A 20,698-nucleotide genomic window follows, 5' to 3' on the forward strand; every position below is an offset into this window, starting at 1 on the left:
AACTCAGAAGCGTCAGCAGCTCCAATATTACAAAAAAACCCACAACATTAAAATAAATTTTATAACGTTTATATCGTTTGTTTTATTTACTCACCTGAAACCCCAAGTAAGTGCAATCTGCATTTGGCCTCAAAAGTTAATTATTTATACAAATACTTAACTTTGGTTTTGTTGTTTAAATGTCTTAAAACAACAGCAACCAATTTCCCAATAAGGGGCACAAATTTGTTTAATGTTTGTCATAGGGTTCTTTTTGTAGTAAAACATTGTCATTAATCATTAACAGTATAGGTTTAGAAAATTTATCATAATAATTTTTGTTTCTGTTCTTGTGCTTATCTATCAATTGTTTAGCAAGAATATTAGTTTTTGCAGTCTGTACTTAACTTCCTTGCTGTAGTTGTCCAGATTGTAAATTGGATCTAGATTCGTATTGAGTTCGTTAGGCAAAACTGCATTTTTACCAAAAACAAGTTCAAATGGCGTATATTTGTTGTCAAAAACTGTGTTAGAAGTTGTGTTCTGATAAAATGTGAAGTATTTTAGATATGTGTCCCAGTCTGTTATATTTTCGTTTAAATATGATCGAAGATATTCATAAAAAACAAGGTGGTTACGTTCGACCGTTTCTAAAGTTTCATGATGGTATGCAGTTGAAAAATTTGTTGTAATTTTGAAAAGTTTGCAAACCTCAGCTAAAAGTTCATTTTTAAATTCCGTTCCTAAATCTGATTTTAACGTATTCATTTTTCCGTAAATCAAAATAAAATTTTCAAAAATTGCACGGGCAACTGTTTCTGCAGACTTATCAGGTATAGATATAGTAACTAAGTATTTGGATAAGTCGCACTTTAGGGTCAATGCGTATCTGATTTCATAGTTCGATTGGGGTAATGGTCCAACTGTATCCAAAACTACAACGTCAAATGCTTTTGTAGGAGTTGGTGTTAAAATAAGTTTCTCAATATTCTTAAGTCTAACCTTATTAAGAGTACATTTTTTGCACGATCTAATAAATTTTGCTATGTCTTTAGCCATTTTCTTCAAATAAAACTTTGTACGAATTTTCGCGTGTTGTCATGGCAAGTATTTGATTGTTTGAGTTTTTCAAATCGTTAATTGAGACTCTTGATAAAGCATCCGCTCCTACATTGTTTTTCCCTTTAATGTATTCCACCGTAAAGTTGTATTCTGATAGTTCTAAGCGAATACGCGTTAGCTTTGATGACAGATCCTTAATATTGAAAAGATATACTAACGGTCTATGATCTGATCGTACTATGAAATAAGTGCCATAGACATAGGGTCGAAATTGGGTTATTGCAAAATGTATTGCTAAGAATTCAAGTTCTATAGTTGGTTTCTTTTGTTCCGATAAAGTAAAGTTCTTTGAAGCGAAATATATTGGTAAATCGTCACCGTCAAAATTCTGACTTAATATTGCTTTACAGCCGAGTTTCGATGCATCTACCGTTAATACGAATGGTTTTAAAAGTCCACGTATTGTAAAATGTTTGATGATAGTAAAGCCGATTTAAGATTTTCAAAGGAATTTTGACATCTTTCATTCCAGTTGAATTGAACATTTTTTCTTGTCATGTGGTTTAAAGGTGCGGCCAAGGTCGCAAAATTCGTTATAAATCTTCTATAGTAGTTGGCGAAAACCACAACGCGTCTAATTGAATCTTTATCGAAAGGTATAGGAGAATTCTTTATAGCATTAATTTTTGTGTCGTCCGGCAACAGACCATTTGCCGTACACTTATGTCCAATAAATGTAACTTCCGGACGAAAAAGGTTGCATTCATACGGATTTATTTTCAAATTGTGTTTTCTAAGGATATCAAAAACGTCTCTTATGTTATTCAAGTGGTGTTGTTCACTGCATTCAATAATAATTATGTCATCGATATATAGAAACGCTTTGTTGGGTGTTAGACCTGAGAAAGCAATACTCATCATTCTAGAAAATGAGTCAGGAGCGACATTGAGCCCAAATGGCAAAACCTTCCAACGAAACGATCCTTTATCAGTACTAAATGTTGTGATGTTTCTGGAGTCCGGATATAATGGAATTTGATGAAATCCTGAAAATAAATCATTGATACGAGGTAATGAGAATTTATCGGCAATAAGTTTCTTGTTTACAGCACGATAGTCTACACACATACGATAGGCTTTATTATCTGAGAATTAGAGGACTGTTCAAATTTGAGCTACTGGGTTCGATTAAATCATTCTGAAGTAGATTTGCCACCTGTTTGTCTATTTCCTCCCGTTGACTATAAGGAAGCCTGTAATTCTTTATGTACGTTGGAGATAAATCTATTAGTCTGAGTTTCTGTTCGTAAAAATTATTTACTGTCATTTTATCGGTGTCTAAAAAATTATAAATGCGTATTTTTCGCAAATTGGCATAAGGCTATTCTCAATGTTACTAGGCATTTGAAATTTTAATATGTTTCTCAGTTTTGTTATACGCTCATCATTTATCCTACTCTCCACAGTGGGGCAGAATCGAAATTTTTGGAAATAAATCTGTCATATCTAAACGACTGATCCGATCGGGATAAAATTTGGCGTAAGCGTAGCCAAGGAGTATTCGAGTTTAAGTTTTGTAGATTAACCCTGCAGATGGCCCAGGGACGGCTCAAAGTAGGGTACCTACGACATGTAAAATTTTTAAACTCGTGCCATTTTTTTGTTTTTCACCCAAATACAAAGATTATTTCTGAAAGCGCTCGACGAGATCTTATAAAAAACATACTACTTATCTATTATAATATCCGATTTATAGGCATTTAAATATTTAGTGATACCAAAATTTACCATACCTTGGTCCGCCTTTTTTTGAATACCGGGCGTAATTTTTGGACCAAATGGACTCAATTTTTTCTTGTTATTTAGACAACAAAATTTCCAATAATATACAAAAAATTTCAGATCAATATAATTTACAGATCCAAAAATATACGTTTTTTAATTTAAAAATTCAAAAAATTTTAGATTTTTGCCTTTTTTTGCCAAAAATGTTTTCTAAAAAGTATCTTTACGCAGAACGCTTTGGCGTAAAAAACTTGTCCTATTTTTTGAAAATGTTGCCAATGCGTCCTTCCGAATATGACCTATTTTTTATCAAAACTTCAACTTTGGGCGACATGTTCTAAAATCCCAAAGCTAGGATCAGAAAACTGAAAGCAGTTTTGGAAACCTCAATATGTTTTCTATTTACTCCAAAAGTATTTTCCCAGCATTGAAAAAATGTGGAACCTATGGCCAAAAATGTAAAAATTCCTATTTTTGGGAATTGCGGGATGCCTTTGCCTTTTCATTTTTTTTGTTTTTTGTATTTTCTTATTTTAAATGACAATTTTAACAAGCGTTGAAAATTTCATTGAGTTTTGTTCATAAATAAAGATTTTGTCTTATATTACATATTGTTAAAAGTAAGTCTGTGACTGGAAATCAAAGGAATTTTCGATTAAAATTTTGTAGTTGGATGGAAACTACTACGGAAATCTCAACTTACAACATATCAACAGGAGCGCCTTGCAAGTCATACGAAGACTTATGTTCAAGGTCAAAAGAAAAAGGGTCACACAAAAACTTTTTTCAATCTCAAATAAGGAAATTGCTGATACATTTAACGAAATGCTGAAAAAGGAAGACCAACCTATGGATGCCGTACATATTGCAACTATTCTTCCTAATGTATCACCAAAACGACTTAAGCGAATTGTGGAAAGTTTACCAACTCCAACATCACAATCAAATTTTACTGAAGAGGAAGCAATAGCGCTTATGTTGGAACTGGATCTCAGTCGAAATAAGTACCAAATATTAAGGAAAGCTTTGCATGAAAAAGGACAATATATTATCATCATACAATCATCACCTATTGCTGTTAATGATGTGAAAGCTTGTATTGATATATCATCTTTGCTCGAAAACACAGCATCAAGAATTGTGTCAGACTTGTCAGAAGACCAACTAAGGACAATTCATAACTGTGATGTTGTCTTAATGTGTAAGTGGGGATGTGACGGTTTATCAGCACTTCCAGAATACAAACAAGCTTGTGGAAGTTGGACATTAGCAGACTACAAAAGTGTATTTATGTCATCATTAGTGCCATTACGAATTCGTTCATAAACCCTTAATCTATCATCGTCAAGCATCGGAAATTCATTTGAAGATATATGGATCAATACAACTCCGGGTTCAAAAAATTTTTGTAGACCCATTGGATTTGAATATATAAAGGAGTCAAAGAAAACAACAAAAGATTTAGTGGAATATTTAAAAGACGAAATAAATGGAGCTGGAGCTCCATTATAAACAAAAGCAGAAGTATTAATGAAGAAGTCCTCTCTTTCGGAATTTCACCACTTCATGCCAGAATACGGTTTTAAGATTACTTTTAACACATAGCATACGACCACAAATATAGAAGTGTGCCAGAGAATCTTACTAAATCAGCAAAAAATAATGAAGAATTGAAAGAACTGAGAGCTGCGGAAAAACGCAGAATCCAAAAAGAATTTAAAGTTCAGATGGGATTAAACATCGACAAACCACTTCCAAGTTGCGGTAGTACAAATGACGGTAATACGGCGAGAAGGTTTTTTCGTGATTTTGAAATTACTTCAAAAATAACTGGAATCGACAAGGAGTTGCTTCGAAGAGTTAACACTATTTTAATGTAACTGAATAGTAAACATAAAATTAATGGAAATCGATTTAAGGAATATACATCTGGAATTTCTAAATTACTTGTATCTCTGTATCCATGGAGGGAACTAACACCAACAGTACACAAAGTATTGTGTCATAGTCAAATAATAATTGAATCGAATATTCTTTCACTTGGAGAGTTAACAGAAGAAGCCCAGGTAGCGAGGAATCGAGATTTTAAGCATGTTCAACTATTCAGCTCAAGGAAATGCTCTTGTTCTTTTAACTATGCGAAAAAGATGGATTTGTTATGAAACTCTATCATCTCAAAAAACAAGGAAGATTTAAAGAACTTATATTACCTTCTGGATATGTATACCGATATGACAGATTATTTTATAGAAAATAAGTAGTGTTAGGAATTAACTATATAAGTAGGTTGTAAGAATTAATTGTATTATGTTTAAGATAAACAGTTCAAATAAAAAAAGCTATTATAATTACTGATGTGTGTATACTGTGTTTTATATTTCGATGGGCGGGAAAGGTGGTTTGTGTGGGGTGATTTAGGTGTTGTTGTGCGTGGTTCATAATAAAATTATAATTTTTTTATTGTATATACAATGTTATATATAGTCTTTAATAAAATAATTAACCAAATAATTTTTAAAAATTGTCCAAATATTTTATTCAAAAGCAAATGTATGTTCTGTCATACTTAATACTAAAATATGAAAAAGATGAAATTAAAGGACACAGATTTAAATGAACATATTTTTGAATGTAATTGAGATATTGGCTTGAAATTTTTTGTAAAGGGTCTAGAATTTCCATATCTAACTAAAAAAATGATATTAAGGGATAAATATGGACTAAATCGTTGTAGCTATCTGCGACCCTATTAAAATTTTGATATAAATCATAGTTTTAGAAATTTAACAAATATGTAATATAAGACAAAATCTTTATTTATGAACAAAACTCAATGAAATTTTCAACGCTAGTTAAATTTGTCATTTCAAATAAGAAAATGCAAAAAAAAATTTAAAAGATCAAAGGGCATCCCGCAATTCCCAAAAATAGGAATAAAAATTCCAAAAATGGAATTTTTTACATTTTTGCCCATAGGGTGCATCATTTCCTTCAGGGCTGGGAAAATACTTTTGGAGTAAATAGAAAACATACTGCTTTCAGTTTTCTGATCCCAGCTTTGGGATTTTAGAACATGTTGCCCAAAGTTGAAGTTTTGATAAAAAATAGGTCATATTCGGAAGGACGCAGTGGCAACATTTTCAAAAAATAGGACAAGTTTTTTACGCCAAAGCGTTCTTCGTAAAGATACCTTTTAGAAAACTATAAAATTGTTATATGTTCTTAAAGAAAATTTTATTTTATTAATAAAAGAGTTAATGCACATTTTTGGCAAAAAAAAACGGCAAAAATCTAAATTTTATTTTGAATTTTTGAATTAAAAAACGTATATTTTTGGATCTGTAAATAATATTGATCTAAAATTTTTTGTATATTATTGGAAATTTTGTTGTCTAACTAAGAAGAAAAAATTACGCCCGGTATTCAAAAAAAGGCGGACCAAGGTATGGTAAATTTTGTATCACTAAATTTTTAAATGCCTATAACTCGGAAAACAAAAAAATGTCACGAGTTTAAAAATTTTACATGTCGTAGGTCCCTGGGGCATCTGCAGGGTTCATCTTCAAAACTTAAACTCGAATACTCCTTGGCTACGCTCACGCTTTTATCCCGATCTGATCAGCCGTTTAGAAATGCCTGATTTATTTCCAAAAAATTTCGATTCTGCCCCACTGTGCTCTCATTTATTGAATATACGTAGAAGTTTTTAAGCTTCTCTGCCTTAATTTTATCATTCCTAATACTCTTAAATTCATCTGAAGTATTAACTATTCTTAAAACAGGACGGTTTGAATCAATTATTCCTTTACCTTTACCTACATCTTGCAAATTTCCTGTGATTCAATAAACATTATACCAGTCAAATAGAAGATTCGAAATACTTCGCATCTAGGTGGAATTATACAAGTATAATTTCTGGTTCCATGTAGTAATGGTATTTTTGCTATATTATTCCTAAAATTCAACGTTATGGAAAAATCCTCATAATTTATTTTGCACTTTTGTTATTGTTTCGGGAAGAATGATTTCCATTGTTTCCACGATAGTTATTTTGAACATTATCATTGTTATTAAAACGTCGGTTATTCCCTCTGAAATGATAGTTACCAGTAAAATTTCCTATAATTTTTACCACGATTTTGAAAATTTCCATAATTGTTACCCGATATGAAGTATTACGAAAGTTGTTACGAAAATTGGTATTATGAAACGAGCTATTGTTCCTGTTATTACGAGAAGTTTGAACGGCTAAAACCTGACGTTCCTTTGTCTCGTTATTCTGCTCGACAATCAGTTTTGCCACGACTTCTTTTGGGTCCGTAAAAACTGATGGAGCTAAAACAGACTTGACTAAGTCAGACCTAGCATTTAAACGACATACTGCAACTGTTTGTTCAATTGCCATCTCATGAGCTTTACTTTTCGTTATGCCTTCAATGACTAAGGATCGTTCTAATGCGTCTGCTAATGCTTCTGCCTCTTTTGCAAAATCTGAATAATTGCTATTCTTGACACTTAAAGCGGCAACTTTCCCTGCTATAACCTTAGAGTTATCTGGCTTAATTTTCGTTTTTTAAGCAGTTTTAATCTGTTCTATTGATGTTACGGACTCCGGCAATGACTCTCGTGCTTTCGCCTCAAGCTTAATAAATGTCAAAAACGTACCATTTAAATTTGTATCCGTAAGCTCTTCAAGTAATTCAATTTTGTCCAGAAAAGCAAGGAGCGTCAAAGGATTACTATCATAATTTTCCCTAATAATAGAAGCACACATGCTAACATATGATATTTTCTGTTCAGTTGTTGCCATTTTGATAACTATTGTTTGACTATTATCGGTATCAACTGTTTGACTTTTTTCAGGATCGATGTCAGATTTGTCATCTATCATAACGTCTCCTTTAACATGTGTTAACAAACTTATATCTTCAGGAACTTTAACTTTGCAATTTAATTTAATAAAACATTTAACTAGTTCAAAATTATTTTATGTTCAAAATTATTTTCAGTATACCCTAATATGTTATTATAATTTTTAGTTAATGAAGTAATATATTCATTGATTTTATCTAAATTTTTAGTCAAAGGTTCTGTAAAACTCTTTTTTTTGACTTTACAAAATTACAAAATTAATTTGTATTCATATTATAAAAATATTTGTAATAAATTTCTCCTTATATTAATTATATTTTGACAAAAAAAAATTCTCTTTCCTCTAGAAAATATTGTTGTTGTAGTTATTTTAAGATCATTATTAATATTAATATCTCTTATGTATTGATTTACTTTACATTGCTTTATTGTGAAAATTTCTTATTAGTTAATACTACTGAATAGTAAAACAAGTAGGAAAGTATAGTCGGGCAGGCCGACCATATAATACCCTACGCCATGAGTATATTTTTAAAATGTTTGCTTTTTATAAAGAAAATTTTATGTTGAATATTATTCCAAAATATTTAAGCAATTTATTGATAAAAAAAACTAAAATTTCTAAATGAGGCTTAAAGTATATCGATCGATTCAGAATCATTTTTTGAGTCGATTAAGACATGTCCGTCCGTCCGACCGTCCGGCTGGCTGGCTGTCCATGTAAACCTTGTGCGCAAGGTACAGGCCGCAATTTTCATGATAATTTGATGATAATTTGGACCAAGCATGTTTTTTGGCACAGGGACGAAGCCTATTGAAAATGGTTGAAATCGGTCCATTATTTCGACTAGCCCCCATACAACCGTACCACCCAAATAGGGCCTTTTGGCTTATAATTAATTTAAATGATCTATTATGTTAACAAAAGTCGACAAAACTTAGTTTTATAGAACTTTAAATGACACTACCGATTTTTGTAATGATCGGGCTTCATTTGATCCTATCCCCCATACAAACTCCCCTTCAGAAAATGACTTAAATGTTAAAATTCACTTACAAACACTATTAACACTTTTAAATTCTACATAAATATTATTGAAGAAGACTTAACTCCCCTACCAACATTTGTAAGGATAGGGCCCTCTTGTAAAAAAATATTTTTTTTTGCCAAAATAAAAGTAAAAATACTCCGAAATAAAGTTTAAAAAAAAAAACAAACCTAATGCTTTATTTTTTTAAATAACCCCCATTTTTAACATACATACTGACAGGTGTAGGGTATTATATAGTCGGCTACGCCCGACTATACATTCATACTTGTTTTTATTTTATTTTTATACCCAATACCAATATAATGGGGAGGGTATTATACTTTTGTGCTAATGTTTGTAACATACAAAAATATTGGTCCAATACCCACCTTAAAGTAAACCGAATTTCCCAAATTTACCGAGGATCGGCCATACTTGACCTATATAATGCCTCATTTAGAAATTTTGGTCGCATCCCACTAAGCGACCAAAAGGATTTTAAATTTATAAAAGATGTTTAAAATACACTACGGTGAAGGGTATATAAGATTCGGCACAGCCGAATATAGAAATATTACTTGTTATTATTTTAATATACTTTGAATATATGTATATGTATGTCTAGTATTAATTATATACATAATAATCTTAATATTTAATTATTAAAATGCATTTCTTTAACATAAAATAATTTTTTATATACATAAATATATCATTTAAAAAAAATTAATTATCTTCTTTATAAAAAAACTTATATAAAATGAATATGTATATAATTTGTGTATAAAAATTAAAAAAAAGATATTAAGAATTTAAACTTTATTCTTTCTCCCATTCTTCAATGTAAATATAAAAATTGTTCATATGTATAAATATATACAGTGTCTCTCATAAGTATTCGAATTTAGGTATAATATGAAAAGAAAAAATTAAAAACATTCGATTCAAATTTTTGTGTTTCATATAATGTAGTCAAATATGAAATACAGAAAAAAAAATCGTATAATTTTGTGAGGTAATTTTATGGACTTTTTTTAAATAAATCTAAATTAATTTAAGTAAATGTGAATTTTTAAAGGACGCCAACAGCAAATTTATTTATTAATTTTGCATACAAAATATATATAAAATTAATAAATAAATTTGTTAAATTGTCTAGACAGTCCTTAGCTTTGATATCACGCTTTTTAAAACTTTAAAAATTCACATTTAAGTACTTAAATTAATTTAGATTTATTTCAAAAAAGTCCATAAAATTACCTCACAAAAGTATACGAATTTTTTCTGTATTTCATATTTGACTATATTATACGAAACACAAAAATTTGAATCGAATGTTTTTAATTTTGTCTTTTCATATTATACCTAAATTCGAATACTTATGAGAGACACTGTATATATTTATACATATGAACAATTTTTATATTTACATTGAAGAATGGGAGAAATAATAAAGTTTAAATTCTTAATATCTTTTTTTTTAATTTTTATACACAAATTATATACATATTCATTTTACATAAGTTTTTTTTTATAAAGAAGATAATTAATTTTTTTTTAAAATGATATATTTATGTATATAAAAATATTATTTTATGTTAAAGAAATGCATTTTAATAATTAAATATTAAGATTATTATGTATATAATTAATACTAGACATACATATACATATATATTATATATTTCTATATTCGGCTGTGCCGAATCTTATATACCCTTCACCAAGTATGTTTTAAAAAACAGTTTTTATTTATTTTGTATCTCTGCACATATGTCACACATAACATACACTCAAACAAATATAAACTATAGCAGAAAGAAATATTAACCGTTGTACTGTAATACCATCGTCAAACTGTATTACCACCCTCAAACAAATATGAGCAGTATTGACTAGCCCCTCCAGTGGCTATTATCGGTCAGTTGTTGTGGTTTTTAAGGTTTTAGAAACACTTACACACAAATATGAAAAAAAATCAATTTAAAAACATTTGTCTGGAGTTGCAAAACATTTATTTTGATAGATATCCCACTCGCATCCCACTAGGCGACCAAAAAGGTTTTAAAGGAAAAGACCAAAGCTTTCTTTTGAGAAAAAAAATTAATAAAAAAAGAGTCCATTTTGGAAAAAAAGTCAAAAAATTTTTTGGTGTTAAAGGAAAACACATAAGCTTTCTTTCTTTTGTTTTTTTACGATAAACAAAAACAAAATCTACGTCTCGTCAATGTTTACCAGCAATGAATACGAAAGTGTTGTTGTTTTACTCTTGCTTGTATACTGTTAAGAACACAACAACGTATTGCTATTGTTAAGCGCATATAAGTGTATAGAAAACACACTGTCTATAGCTAAGCGCATTTACAAAAACAAAAGAGTACCATGCGCATAGGGCTTGGGCACCCTTGGTTTGGATGCTGTTGGCGTCATTGCGTAGTTATTTTTGTTTTTCTGTGTTTTTCGTTATGTATGTTTAAATGTCTGTTGGTTTAGATGCCTTGTGCATTTTGTGTTTTATTTCGTTTAGCGTTGTTGTTGTTCTTTTTGTTTAGCTTTTAATGTAATAATAATGTACTCGGGAAAAAATTTAAAATTTATAAAAGATGTTTAAAATACACTACGGTGAAGGGTATATAAGATTCGGCACAGCCGAATATAGCACTCTTACTTGTTTCTGTTGTGTTTTTTTTTTTGAGGAATTTTGAAACAGTTAGTTTTGTTAAAAAAATTTTTTGGCATTTCTTTTTGTTTGATTTGTTTTTTTTTGGAATTTGGAAACAGTTAGTTTTTTTTTGTAATATTAAACACTTCAAGTTTTAATGTCACACATATTTTTTTTAATTAAGCACAAAATTAAGTGTTATTTATATATAAAATTATTTTCTTTTTTGGTTTAATAATTATAACAAATTTTTCCATATTTCTTTGGGAGTATGTAAATGAATTTTTTTGTTTTCTTATTTTTTATTTTCTTAAAAGCATTTTTTTCTTGTTTCGACACTTTTTATGTTTTTTTTCGCAACTCCTATTTTATTTATTTAATTTTTATTTTAGAAACACGTGCAATTGTTTTTTTTTCACGGTCGCCATATAAAATCTATTTTATATTTCATAATAATAAAACAACCGAAGAGTTTCATGGTTAAACATTAACTAACTCTTTTTTATTTTTCTTCTTATTTTACTTATTTATACTTATTGACATTTGTACTTATGATTATGATTGACATTTACATGAATGCTAATTATAGTAATATTCAGGGCTGGCACTACATATGATTCTAAAATTATAATAAATAATAAATAATTCGAATAAACGGCAAAATAGTTCAAATTATGAAATATTATTTTAAATTGAAAATAATTGTTCGAAGAAGAAATTAAATTTTTTGTCGATTATTTAAATAATTTTAAATTTTTTATTCGAATAATAACCCTAGTATGTATATATAAATTTTTTTCTTTTTTTGGTTTGAAGTTTTTTATAAGTAATTTTTTTCCGTTTAGGTATGTTCGATGTATTAAACCAAATGCTGAAAAATTACCAAATAAATATGATGAAGTCCTAGTTTTAGATCAATTAAAATATTTGGGAATGCTGGATATAATTCGGATACGAAGAGAAGGATTTCCCATTCATTTAACTTTTAATGAATTTATTTCAAAATATAAAAGTTTATTAAGAGACAAAAAAGCGGAGTCTACTAAAGCATATATTGAAAATATAATGAATAGCCTTAATGTGTCGCACTCAGAATGGCAAATTGGAAAATCAAAGGTATTTCTAAGATCAAAAGCATACGAACCATTAGAAGACACAAGAAAATACCTAGTACATTCAATGGCATTACTAATACAAAAGAATTGGAAACGTTACATTCAAGTTAAACATTATGAACATATTCGAAAAGCAACCTTAAAAATACAACATGCTTATAGAGGATGGAAAATGCGAATTCAGTTCTTAAGAATGCGAAGAGCAGCAGTTGTAATTCAGAGCCATTTACGTGGAGTTTATGCGAGGGAGGTACGTATAAATTTATTTATTGCAAAATTATTTAAAACTTAGGTGAGAGATTTAACGGAGTTTTTCCTGGATACTGAATGAAACAAAAATGCTGGAAATTGCAAAACAGTAACTTTCAGCTTAATAAAAAAGTTAAATACCCTTCACCTATAAGTTGTTTTTGACATCAAATTTATTCATTACTTTAAAGATTTATTAAAAAATCGTGTTATTACCGATCCGAAATACTTGAAATTATTTTTTGTACAATTCGTGTTACTTTTTTATTTAATGCTTCTGATTATATTGGTGTAGATATCAAAATTATATGAATTCAATAATAACTGAAGTTTGCCGTGTAGAAATATCTATTTGCATCTCCAGTGGTATGCTTCAAATTAAAATTACGCTGAGTACTGTACTTGAGAGTGAAAAACAAATCAGAATAATGAATGATCTGTTTCGGAATGTCTCGAGATAACTTATGAGTCATTTTATAGAATTTCTGTTTTATTTAAACAAAAAAAATTAATTATAAGTCGACAAAAATGAAAATAGTTATTGGCAATTTTTTTTGCATTTTTTAACACACATTCATACATATTCATGCCGAAATTTGTAATGAATTACACAATTTGTAATAAATGTTGTTGTATACATGCAGCGTTGTCTTATAAATTTCTACAAAAATCTTTGCATTCAAAACAATACTAGCCGTACTATTGTCACAAAACATAAATGTCTGTTTGTTTGTAAAAGTTCGATCAGAAAATTACCCCATATATATTAATTTTAATCGTGCAGAAGAGCCATAAATGACATTCCTGAATATCACTGATTGGAAGATTCTTAGGAATAACGTTCAGGAAACTGAGTTTCTGAACACTGAAAAATAATTCCCTTTCCTTTTTTCTCATGAGAAGGAGCACACAACAGGTCCGATTGTGGCCTAGATGTATTTCTTCGGATTTGATTTAGTATACATCTACCTAACCTATGTGTCAACAAATATAAACCATTGGCAAAATTCCGGTAATTTCTTTCTTTGGAAAATGTTGTTAGTTTTTGAGTCCGAGTAATAATACTAGGTTAGGTTGAGAGGAGGATGTATACTACATCAAATCCGAAGAAATACACCTAGGCTACTATCGGGCCTATTGTGCGCTCCAATTCATGAAAAAATGTTCACTGAATGTATTATTTTTCCATGTTCAGAAACTGAGTTCTTAAATCTTCCAATCAGTGTTGGTTAAGAATATTATTTCCGGATAACATCACTTCCAAGATACTTGGATCTAACTTCGACGAATGCCTGACAGTGAAAAAGAAAGTGCTCCAGAGTTTCACTGTCCTCTCTACATGCTCTACATTCGTCTGAATCCGCACGTCCAATTTGTATAGATGTGCACGTAATCCTGTGTGTCCACTCATATTACGTACCATCATACTAACCTCAGACTTGCTCATTTTGAGGAGATTTCTCGTCTTAATATTCTTCGGGACCAGTATTTTTCCCCTTTTGCTGCCTTACTAAATATCCTAACTAAATTTGGACATATTATTTCATATGAATTCGACCTGTATATGTTATATTTTTCAATGAGTAGACAAATAAAAAAAATACAAAATTATCAAAATGAAAAATACCTTGAAACAGTAAACAGCTCACCATCAAAAAAGATGGGGGTATATTGATTTTGTCATTCCGTTTGTAACTCATCGAAATATTGGTCGTAGACCCATAAAAGTATATATATTCTGGATCCTTATTAAATTCTAAGACGATCTAGCCAAGTCCGTCAGTCTGTTAAAATCACGATAGGAACCACACGGAAATGAGCTAGACAGTTGAAGTTTCGCATAAATATTCTCTATTGTTAAGGTTTGTTTGGTATTAAAAATGGGCAATATCCACTTTTTCGAATAGCCCCCATACAAGTAGACCTCTAAAAAATAGCTTTAAACTGCTTTAAAAACACGAGTATAACAATGAAATTCGACATAAATAAGTTTCATATGAGCCAAAATCTTTCTACCAAATTTTTGGAGGATCGGTCTGTAAATGACCCTACCCCGTATGTAATGCCCCCTCGAGAAAATGGTTTTAACACTCATTACCGGCGCAAAAATGCGATGAAATTCGGTATAAATAAGTTTTTTACGAACCAAAACCTCTCTACCAATTTTTTAGGATCAGTTCATAATTGACCCTACCCACTACATATGGTCCGTTTCGAAAAATCACTTTAACGCTCATTAATGTCTTAAAAATACGAATATAGCAATAAAATTCGACACACATAAGTTCCAAGCGAACCAAAAAGTCTCTGTCAAATTTTATGTGGATCGGTCCATAATTGACCCTACCCCCCATATAAGGACCCTTCTGAAAATGACTTTAAAACGCATTACTGACCTAACAATTCGAGTACTAGTAAGATCCTTATAAACGAAACCCTCTCTACCAATTTTTTTAGGATCGGGAAGGGAACCCCATATAAGGTTCCCTTCTGAAAATTACGAGGTATTAAATTAACCGTCTTTTCTATATCCGAGCAAAATTACGTACAATACGGCTATTTCATCTTTTTATACATTTCTAGTATATAATTCAGATTATTATTTTAACTAATTTGATAAAACGTCTGTATATATAAATTAAATAATTTTTCATCATAAACCATTAAATTTTAGCAATTTCTTTTAAAGTTATCTTATTGCTTTCCTATTATCAAAAATATCATATGCAAAAAAACATAAAGAAAAGCGCCTTCATAACGTATAATGTTCATTATGAAAAATTACGTACATCAATACCCAACATACCCGTGTATGTCATACAATCAAAAAATGTGCAAAATGTGTTAGTAATTCAATCAATTTTTACGAGTTCCCTTATTTAAAATACGAGTATTGCAATGAAATTTGACATCAACAAGTTAAATACAAAATGAACTTTTTGTACACAATTTCATGAGTATCGGTTTATAATTGTTGCATATGAAGGTCATCAGAAAATTACTTTATATTATGTTTTAAAAAAGAGTTCAGTCCATAACTGACTTAAGCCATATTAAAAATATTACCCTGATGTTTATATGAGCATTCCTTTCACGGTATATGGTAGATGTTTTGATGGTGGGTATATGAGATTCGGTACAGCCGAATATAACACTCTCACTTGTTTTTATATAATTTTGAGTAGATTTCCATGTTTTTAAAAAGTTAGCTTTTGTTGACTTGTCTAATTATAGGTTTTGTGGAACAAATAAAGGCACTAAGCTTCAAAAATCAATTCAGACATTAACTCTTTTTTCTTAAATTTTGTTAATTTGCGATTTTTCAGAAACTATAAACAACAAGAGAGGTTTACACAGGTAGCCTATTTCGGCTTTACTTGGGTTCATGTTGATCCCTTTGTAAAAATCAACAAGATAAAAATAGTATTTTTTATCTTGCTTTACCGTTTTTACTGTTTCTTTTTGTATAGTGGGGAGGTACGTTTGTGCTGATGTTTGTAACACACAAAAATATTGGTCCAATACACACCTTAAAGTATACCGATCGATACAGAATCGTTTTTTGAGTCAATTAAAACATGTCCGTCTGTCCGGCTGGCTGTCCATTTGCGCAAGGTACAGGACGCAATTTTGAAGATAATTTGATGAAATTTGAACCAAGCATGTTTTTTGGAACAGGGATGAAGCCTATTGAAAATGGTTGAAATCGGTCCATTATTTCACCTAGCCCCCATACATACGTACCTCCCGATTTTGATTTTTTATGACATAATTACGTGAAATATTCTATTATCTCTCTAAAAATTAGCACAAATAAGTTTTATATAAGTATAAATGACACTGCAGATTTTCGTAATGATCGGCCCTTATTTGACCCTAGCCCCCTTACAAACCCCTCTCCAAAAAATGTCTAAAACGTCTAAAATTGACTTGTTACCATTTGTATCGCAATGAAACTCAACAAAACTATCTGTTATTTAACAAGTAAGAGTGCTATATTCGGCTGTGCGTATCTTATATACCCTTCACCATAGTGTATTTTAAACATATTAGTTTTATAAATTTTTTCTCGACTACATTATTATTACACCAAAAGCAAAACAAAATGAACAACAACACTAAACGAAATAAAAACCAAAATACACAAGGCATCTAAACCAACAGACATCTAAACATACATAACGAAAAACACAGAAAAACAAAATAAACAAGGCAATAAAACCAACCTACATCCAAATATACGTTGAAAAATACACAGCTGAGAAATCAAATACATCTACACATTGAAGACTCGGATCTCGTCGATATCTGGGGTCCTTTAAAAACTGATTTCAACAGACAGACGGACATGGCTTAATCGACTCCGCTATCTATAAGGATCCAGAATATATATACTTTATAGGGTCGGAAAATTATATTATACAAATTTTTATACCCTTCTCACAAAGGTGAAGGGTATAAAAATATATTCTTTTCCGAAATTTACCGAGCATCGGCCCATATTTGACCTATATAAAGCCTCATTTAGAAAATGTTTCTTTATGAAAAATAAAATTTTTAAAAGTAGGGTAGGTAGGGTAGTGTAGGGTATTATATGTTCTGCCATGCCCGAATATACTTTCCTACTTGTTTTTAATATTTAGGTGAAAACCGCTGTAACTTCTGCGCTCCTTGATCAAAATAAATAAAGCGAACGGATTTATCAGGTGTTAGGGTCTTTTTATATTCACACAAAATATTTTGAATGTGCCATCAAAAAATTTGTTCGATTTTTTAACTCTAACGAATACCTGGCAGTGGCAAAGAAAGTGCTCCAGACTTTCACCGTCCTCTACACATGCTCTACATACGTCTAAATCCGCACGTCTAATTTTGCATAAATGTGCTCGTAATCTTGTGTGTCCACTCATAATACGTATTATCATATAAATTTCAGACTTGCTCATTTTGAGGAGATTTTTTGTCTTGCTCTCATCATGGTCACACCATGGGATTTTCGTGGTTCTATCCACTGGTAAAAGGTGGTATATTCATGCTTCTGGATCTCCAATATAGAACCCCAGCCTCATTTTATCCTCCAATTTAGAGCCATCCGTATAACAACGGGTTCCTACTTATATTCGGTCTAGTGTTCCGCTTGACCAAGACATACTTTCCTACTTGTTTTTAATATTTAGGTGAAAACCGCTGCAACTCAAAATAATTAAAGCGAACGGATTTATCACGTGTTAGGGTCTTTTTATATTCACACAAAATATTTTGAATGTGCCATCAAAAAATTTGTTCGATTTTTTTAACTCTAACGAATACCTGTGAGTGGCAAAGAAAGTGCTCAGTGCATAAATGTGCTCTTAATCTTGTGTGTCCACTCCGAATATGTATTATCATACTAACTTCAGACTTGCTCATTTTGAGGAGATTTTTTGTCTTGCTCTCATCATGATCACACCATAGGATTTTCGTGGTTCTATCCACTGTTTTATTATTCCAAGAAGTGTTATAGGATTGTCTCACCTGGTACCAATATGATGTGAACCTTACCTCTGGGTGAATATTCCGTTAAAGCATTCAGTAAAAACAATCCAATACGGTCTTAGATTTTGTACTATCTGCTGATATCGCCATAATTGCTTTCTGGATGTCGGTAAATATATAAGAGCTGTAGGCGCCGTATTTATTCTAATCCAATTTACGCATTCCGTTATTGCTTGTTCTTCTGCCTGGCAGCTTATGTTATGATTTGGTAAACGGTGGTATATTCATGCTTCTGGATCTACAATATAGAACCCCAGCCTAATTTTATCATCCAATTTAGAGCCATCCGTATAACAACGGGTTCCTACTTATATTTGGTCTAGTGTTCCGCTTGACTAAGACATTCTAATTGGGATCAGCGTTTCAAAGTTTCCGACATATTCTATGTCTAGTATACGATCTGTGTCTAGGACCAGCGTTTCAAAGTTTCCGACGTCCGATGATTGTGTATAACCTTCCAATGTGTCAAGTATACATTGATAACGTGTCCTATAACCGCTTTTGACCAGTTCGCCTAAAGAAAAGAACCGTTTGGCTGTAAGCGCCGCCTCATATCTTAAATATGTTTCAATGTGTGGAATATCTTGCAACGTTTCCTGAGCCTTGGTTTAAGTAGTACACTTATACCCAAACAGCATGTACGCTGAACTCCCTGTAGTAGTTTGATATTGCACTTTTTGTCTAAAGCAGTCCACCAGATTATTGAAGCATATACTAGAATTGGTCTAATTACACTTTTATAAAGCCAATTTGTCATAGTAGGACTTAGACCCCATTTCATGCCTATAGTTCTCTTACATATCACCAAGCCTTGATGTGCCTTGTTGATCCTATCCTTGATCCTGCCATTTAATGGGGGTATATGTGAATTTCAAGCATGCAGTAAATATCTGAGACAGATGTACGGAAACCTGTCCCGCCTCCATCTTGCCCCTTTAACCATTTCAGATGTTATTACAATTTCTGTGTTAGCGTCCCCTTCCTCCAATATCGGTGTTTGTACTACCCCAAGCTACATGGTGGGAGTTGGCATCACCAGTTTCATCAGCTCCGACGTTGGTGGCTACCACCAGAGTGTTGTTAGCCGACTCTCTTTGATGGTGGTTTATTTGGATAACCTCTGTCATGCCATCCATTTAAATTTTCTTCTAGCGAGTTGGTGATCACCTCCCCGCTCGTTGGAGTGGGAACCTGAAGTGGCTATTGATGCAGTGGGAACCATTGATGGCACTGCATAGGAATAGCAGTCGTTTTAATGGACACTTCCCTAGATTTGGACAGTACTGCTGTTTTGTCTTCTGGCAAGTGAGTGATTTTCTCCTTACTTTTAGGATTTGACTTCTTAAAAATTCCTGTACTTGGCAACGATGCTTTGGGTATCGTCTTAGGTGTTTTAGTGTTCTTATCGGGGCCGGTTTTGACAGCTCTTTTAATTGGAGCCTCGCCAACTTTCGAAATGGCTGCAGCACTTTCTTTTGGATAGTTAGTGGTACCTTGCTTGCTTTTAGAATTTGACTCCTTAACGTCATCAGTAGTATCTACTTGGGTATTTTAGTGCCCTTTTCAAGGCTTATTGTCCCAGCTTAGCGCCGTTCCAGGGAGGAGGGATACTTACAACCAAGTTCTTTAGGGTGCTAACATATTGGGGAGATGCCAACCTCATCAACATCGCGCTAATGCTGAACTCACAGCTCACGCTCTTTATTGGTTGTTTGCCCTTTGAAGCGACTGCGTGGTCCACTATCTTTTTGTTCACTAGATCTTCTACCTTACTCTGTTCGTGTATTGGAATTTTTCTTGTCGGATTGCCGGTATCGTAAACTGCATAGCAAAGATCGTCCCGGAGTCTTCTTCTGGCAACTTTGTCCAGAAGAAGACTGGCTGTTGGCGACATGGTAACCTTGTCTTAGGGATGACAATTATTTATATTTCTTTAGTTTTTGTTAATGTAATGTAAATGTATTTGTTTATTTTATATGTATTTGCATCTATTTACTTGTAAATTGCAATATGAAATTAAAACGGTTCTTCAAATTGGTGTATTGGTGTATTGTATTGTAAATGTAAAATGTAGAGAAATATAGAAACCATATTTTAAAATCACTTTGCGCCAAGACACTTAGCAAGAAACCACGTAAGACAAATTATTATAATATTGTTAGGTTAATAAATTAATAAATACACTTTTTAGAGAATAAACAAATCTACAAATGCCCAACGTCTAATTGTGGCTATATTAAATAAATCGCCTTTTATTTATTTCATCGTTTATTCTCGCTACGGTGCAAAGTGACACCCAATTGTGACCGTTTGATCACAATTATTTTATTCTGTGCTTACATTTGCGAGACAATTGGACGCTCGATGGTAATTAGTTCATGTCGGATTCAGAGACAACGCCAAAAAGG

At 31.5% G+C, this 20,698-nt stretch overlaps 1 protein-coding gene across 2 annotated transcripts in view; it reads left to right on the plus strand.

Annotated features, from left to right (window-relative positions):
- The window catches only part of LOC111688377 (myosin-I heavy chain), a 1,083,699-nt gene that overhangs the window by 227,466 nt on the left and 835,535 nt on the right, over nt 1-20,698 (plus strand). For both annotated transcript variants that reach the window (XM_046950624.1, XM_046950625.1), the window contains one exon: nt 12,237-12,756. In XM_046950624.1, coding sequence (XP_046806580.1) covers nt 12,237-12,756 — 520 coding nt within the window. The remainder of the gene's footprint in view (nt 1-12,236; nt 12,757-20,698) is intronic.

This window comes from Lucilia cuprina, chromosome 4 (assembly GCF_022045245.1).
Source record: "Lucilia cuprina isolate Lc7/37 chromosome 4, ASM2204524v1, whole genome shotgun sequence".
NCBI classification, from domain to species: domain Eukaryota; kingdom Metazoa; phylum Arthropoda; class Insecta; order Diptera; family Calliphoridae; genus Lucilia; species Lucilia cuprina.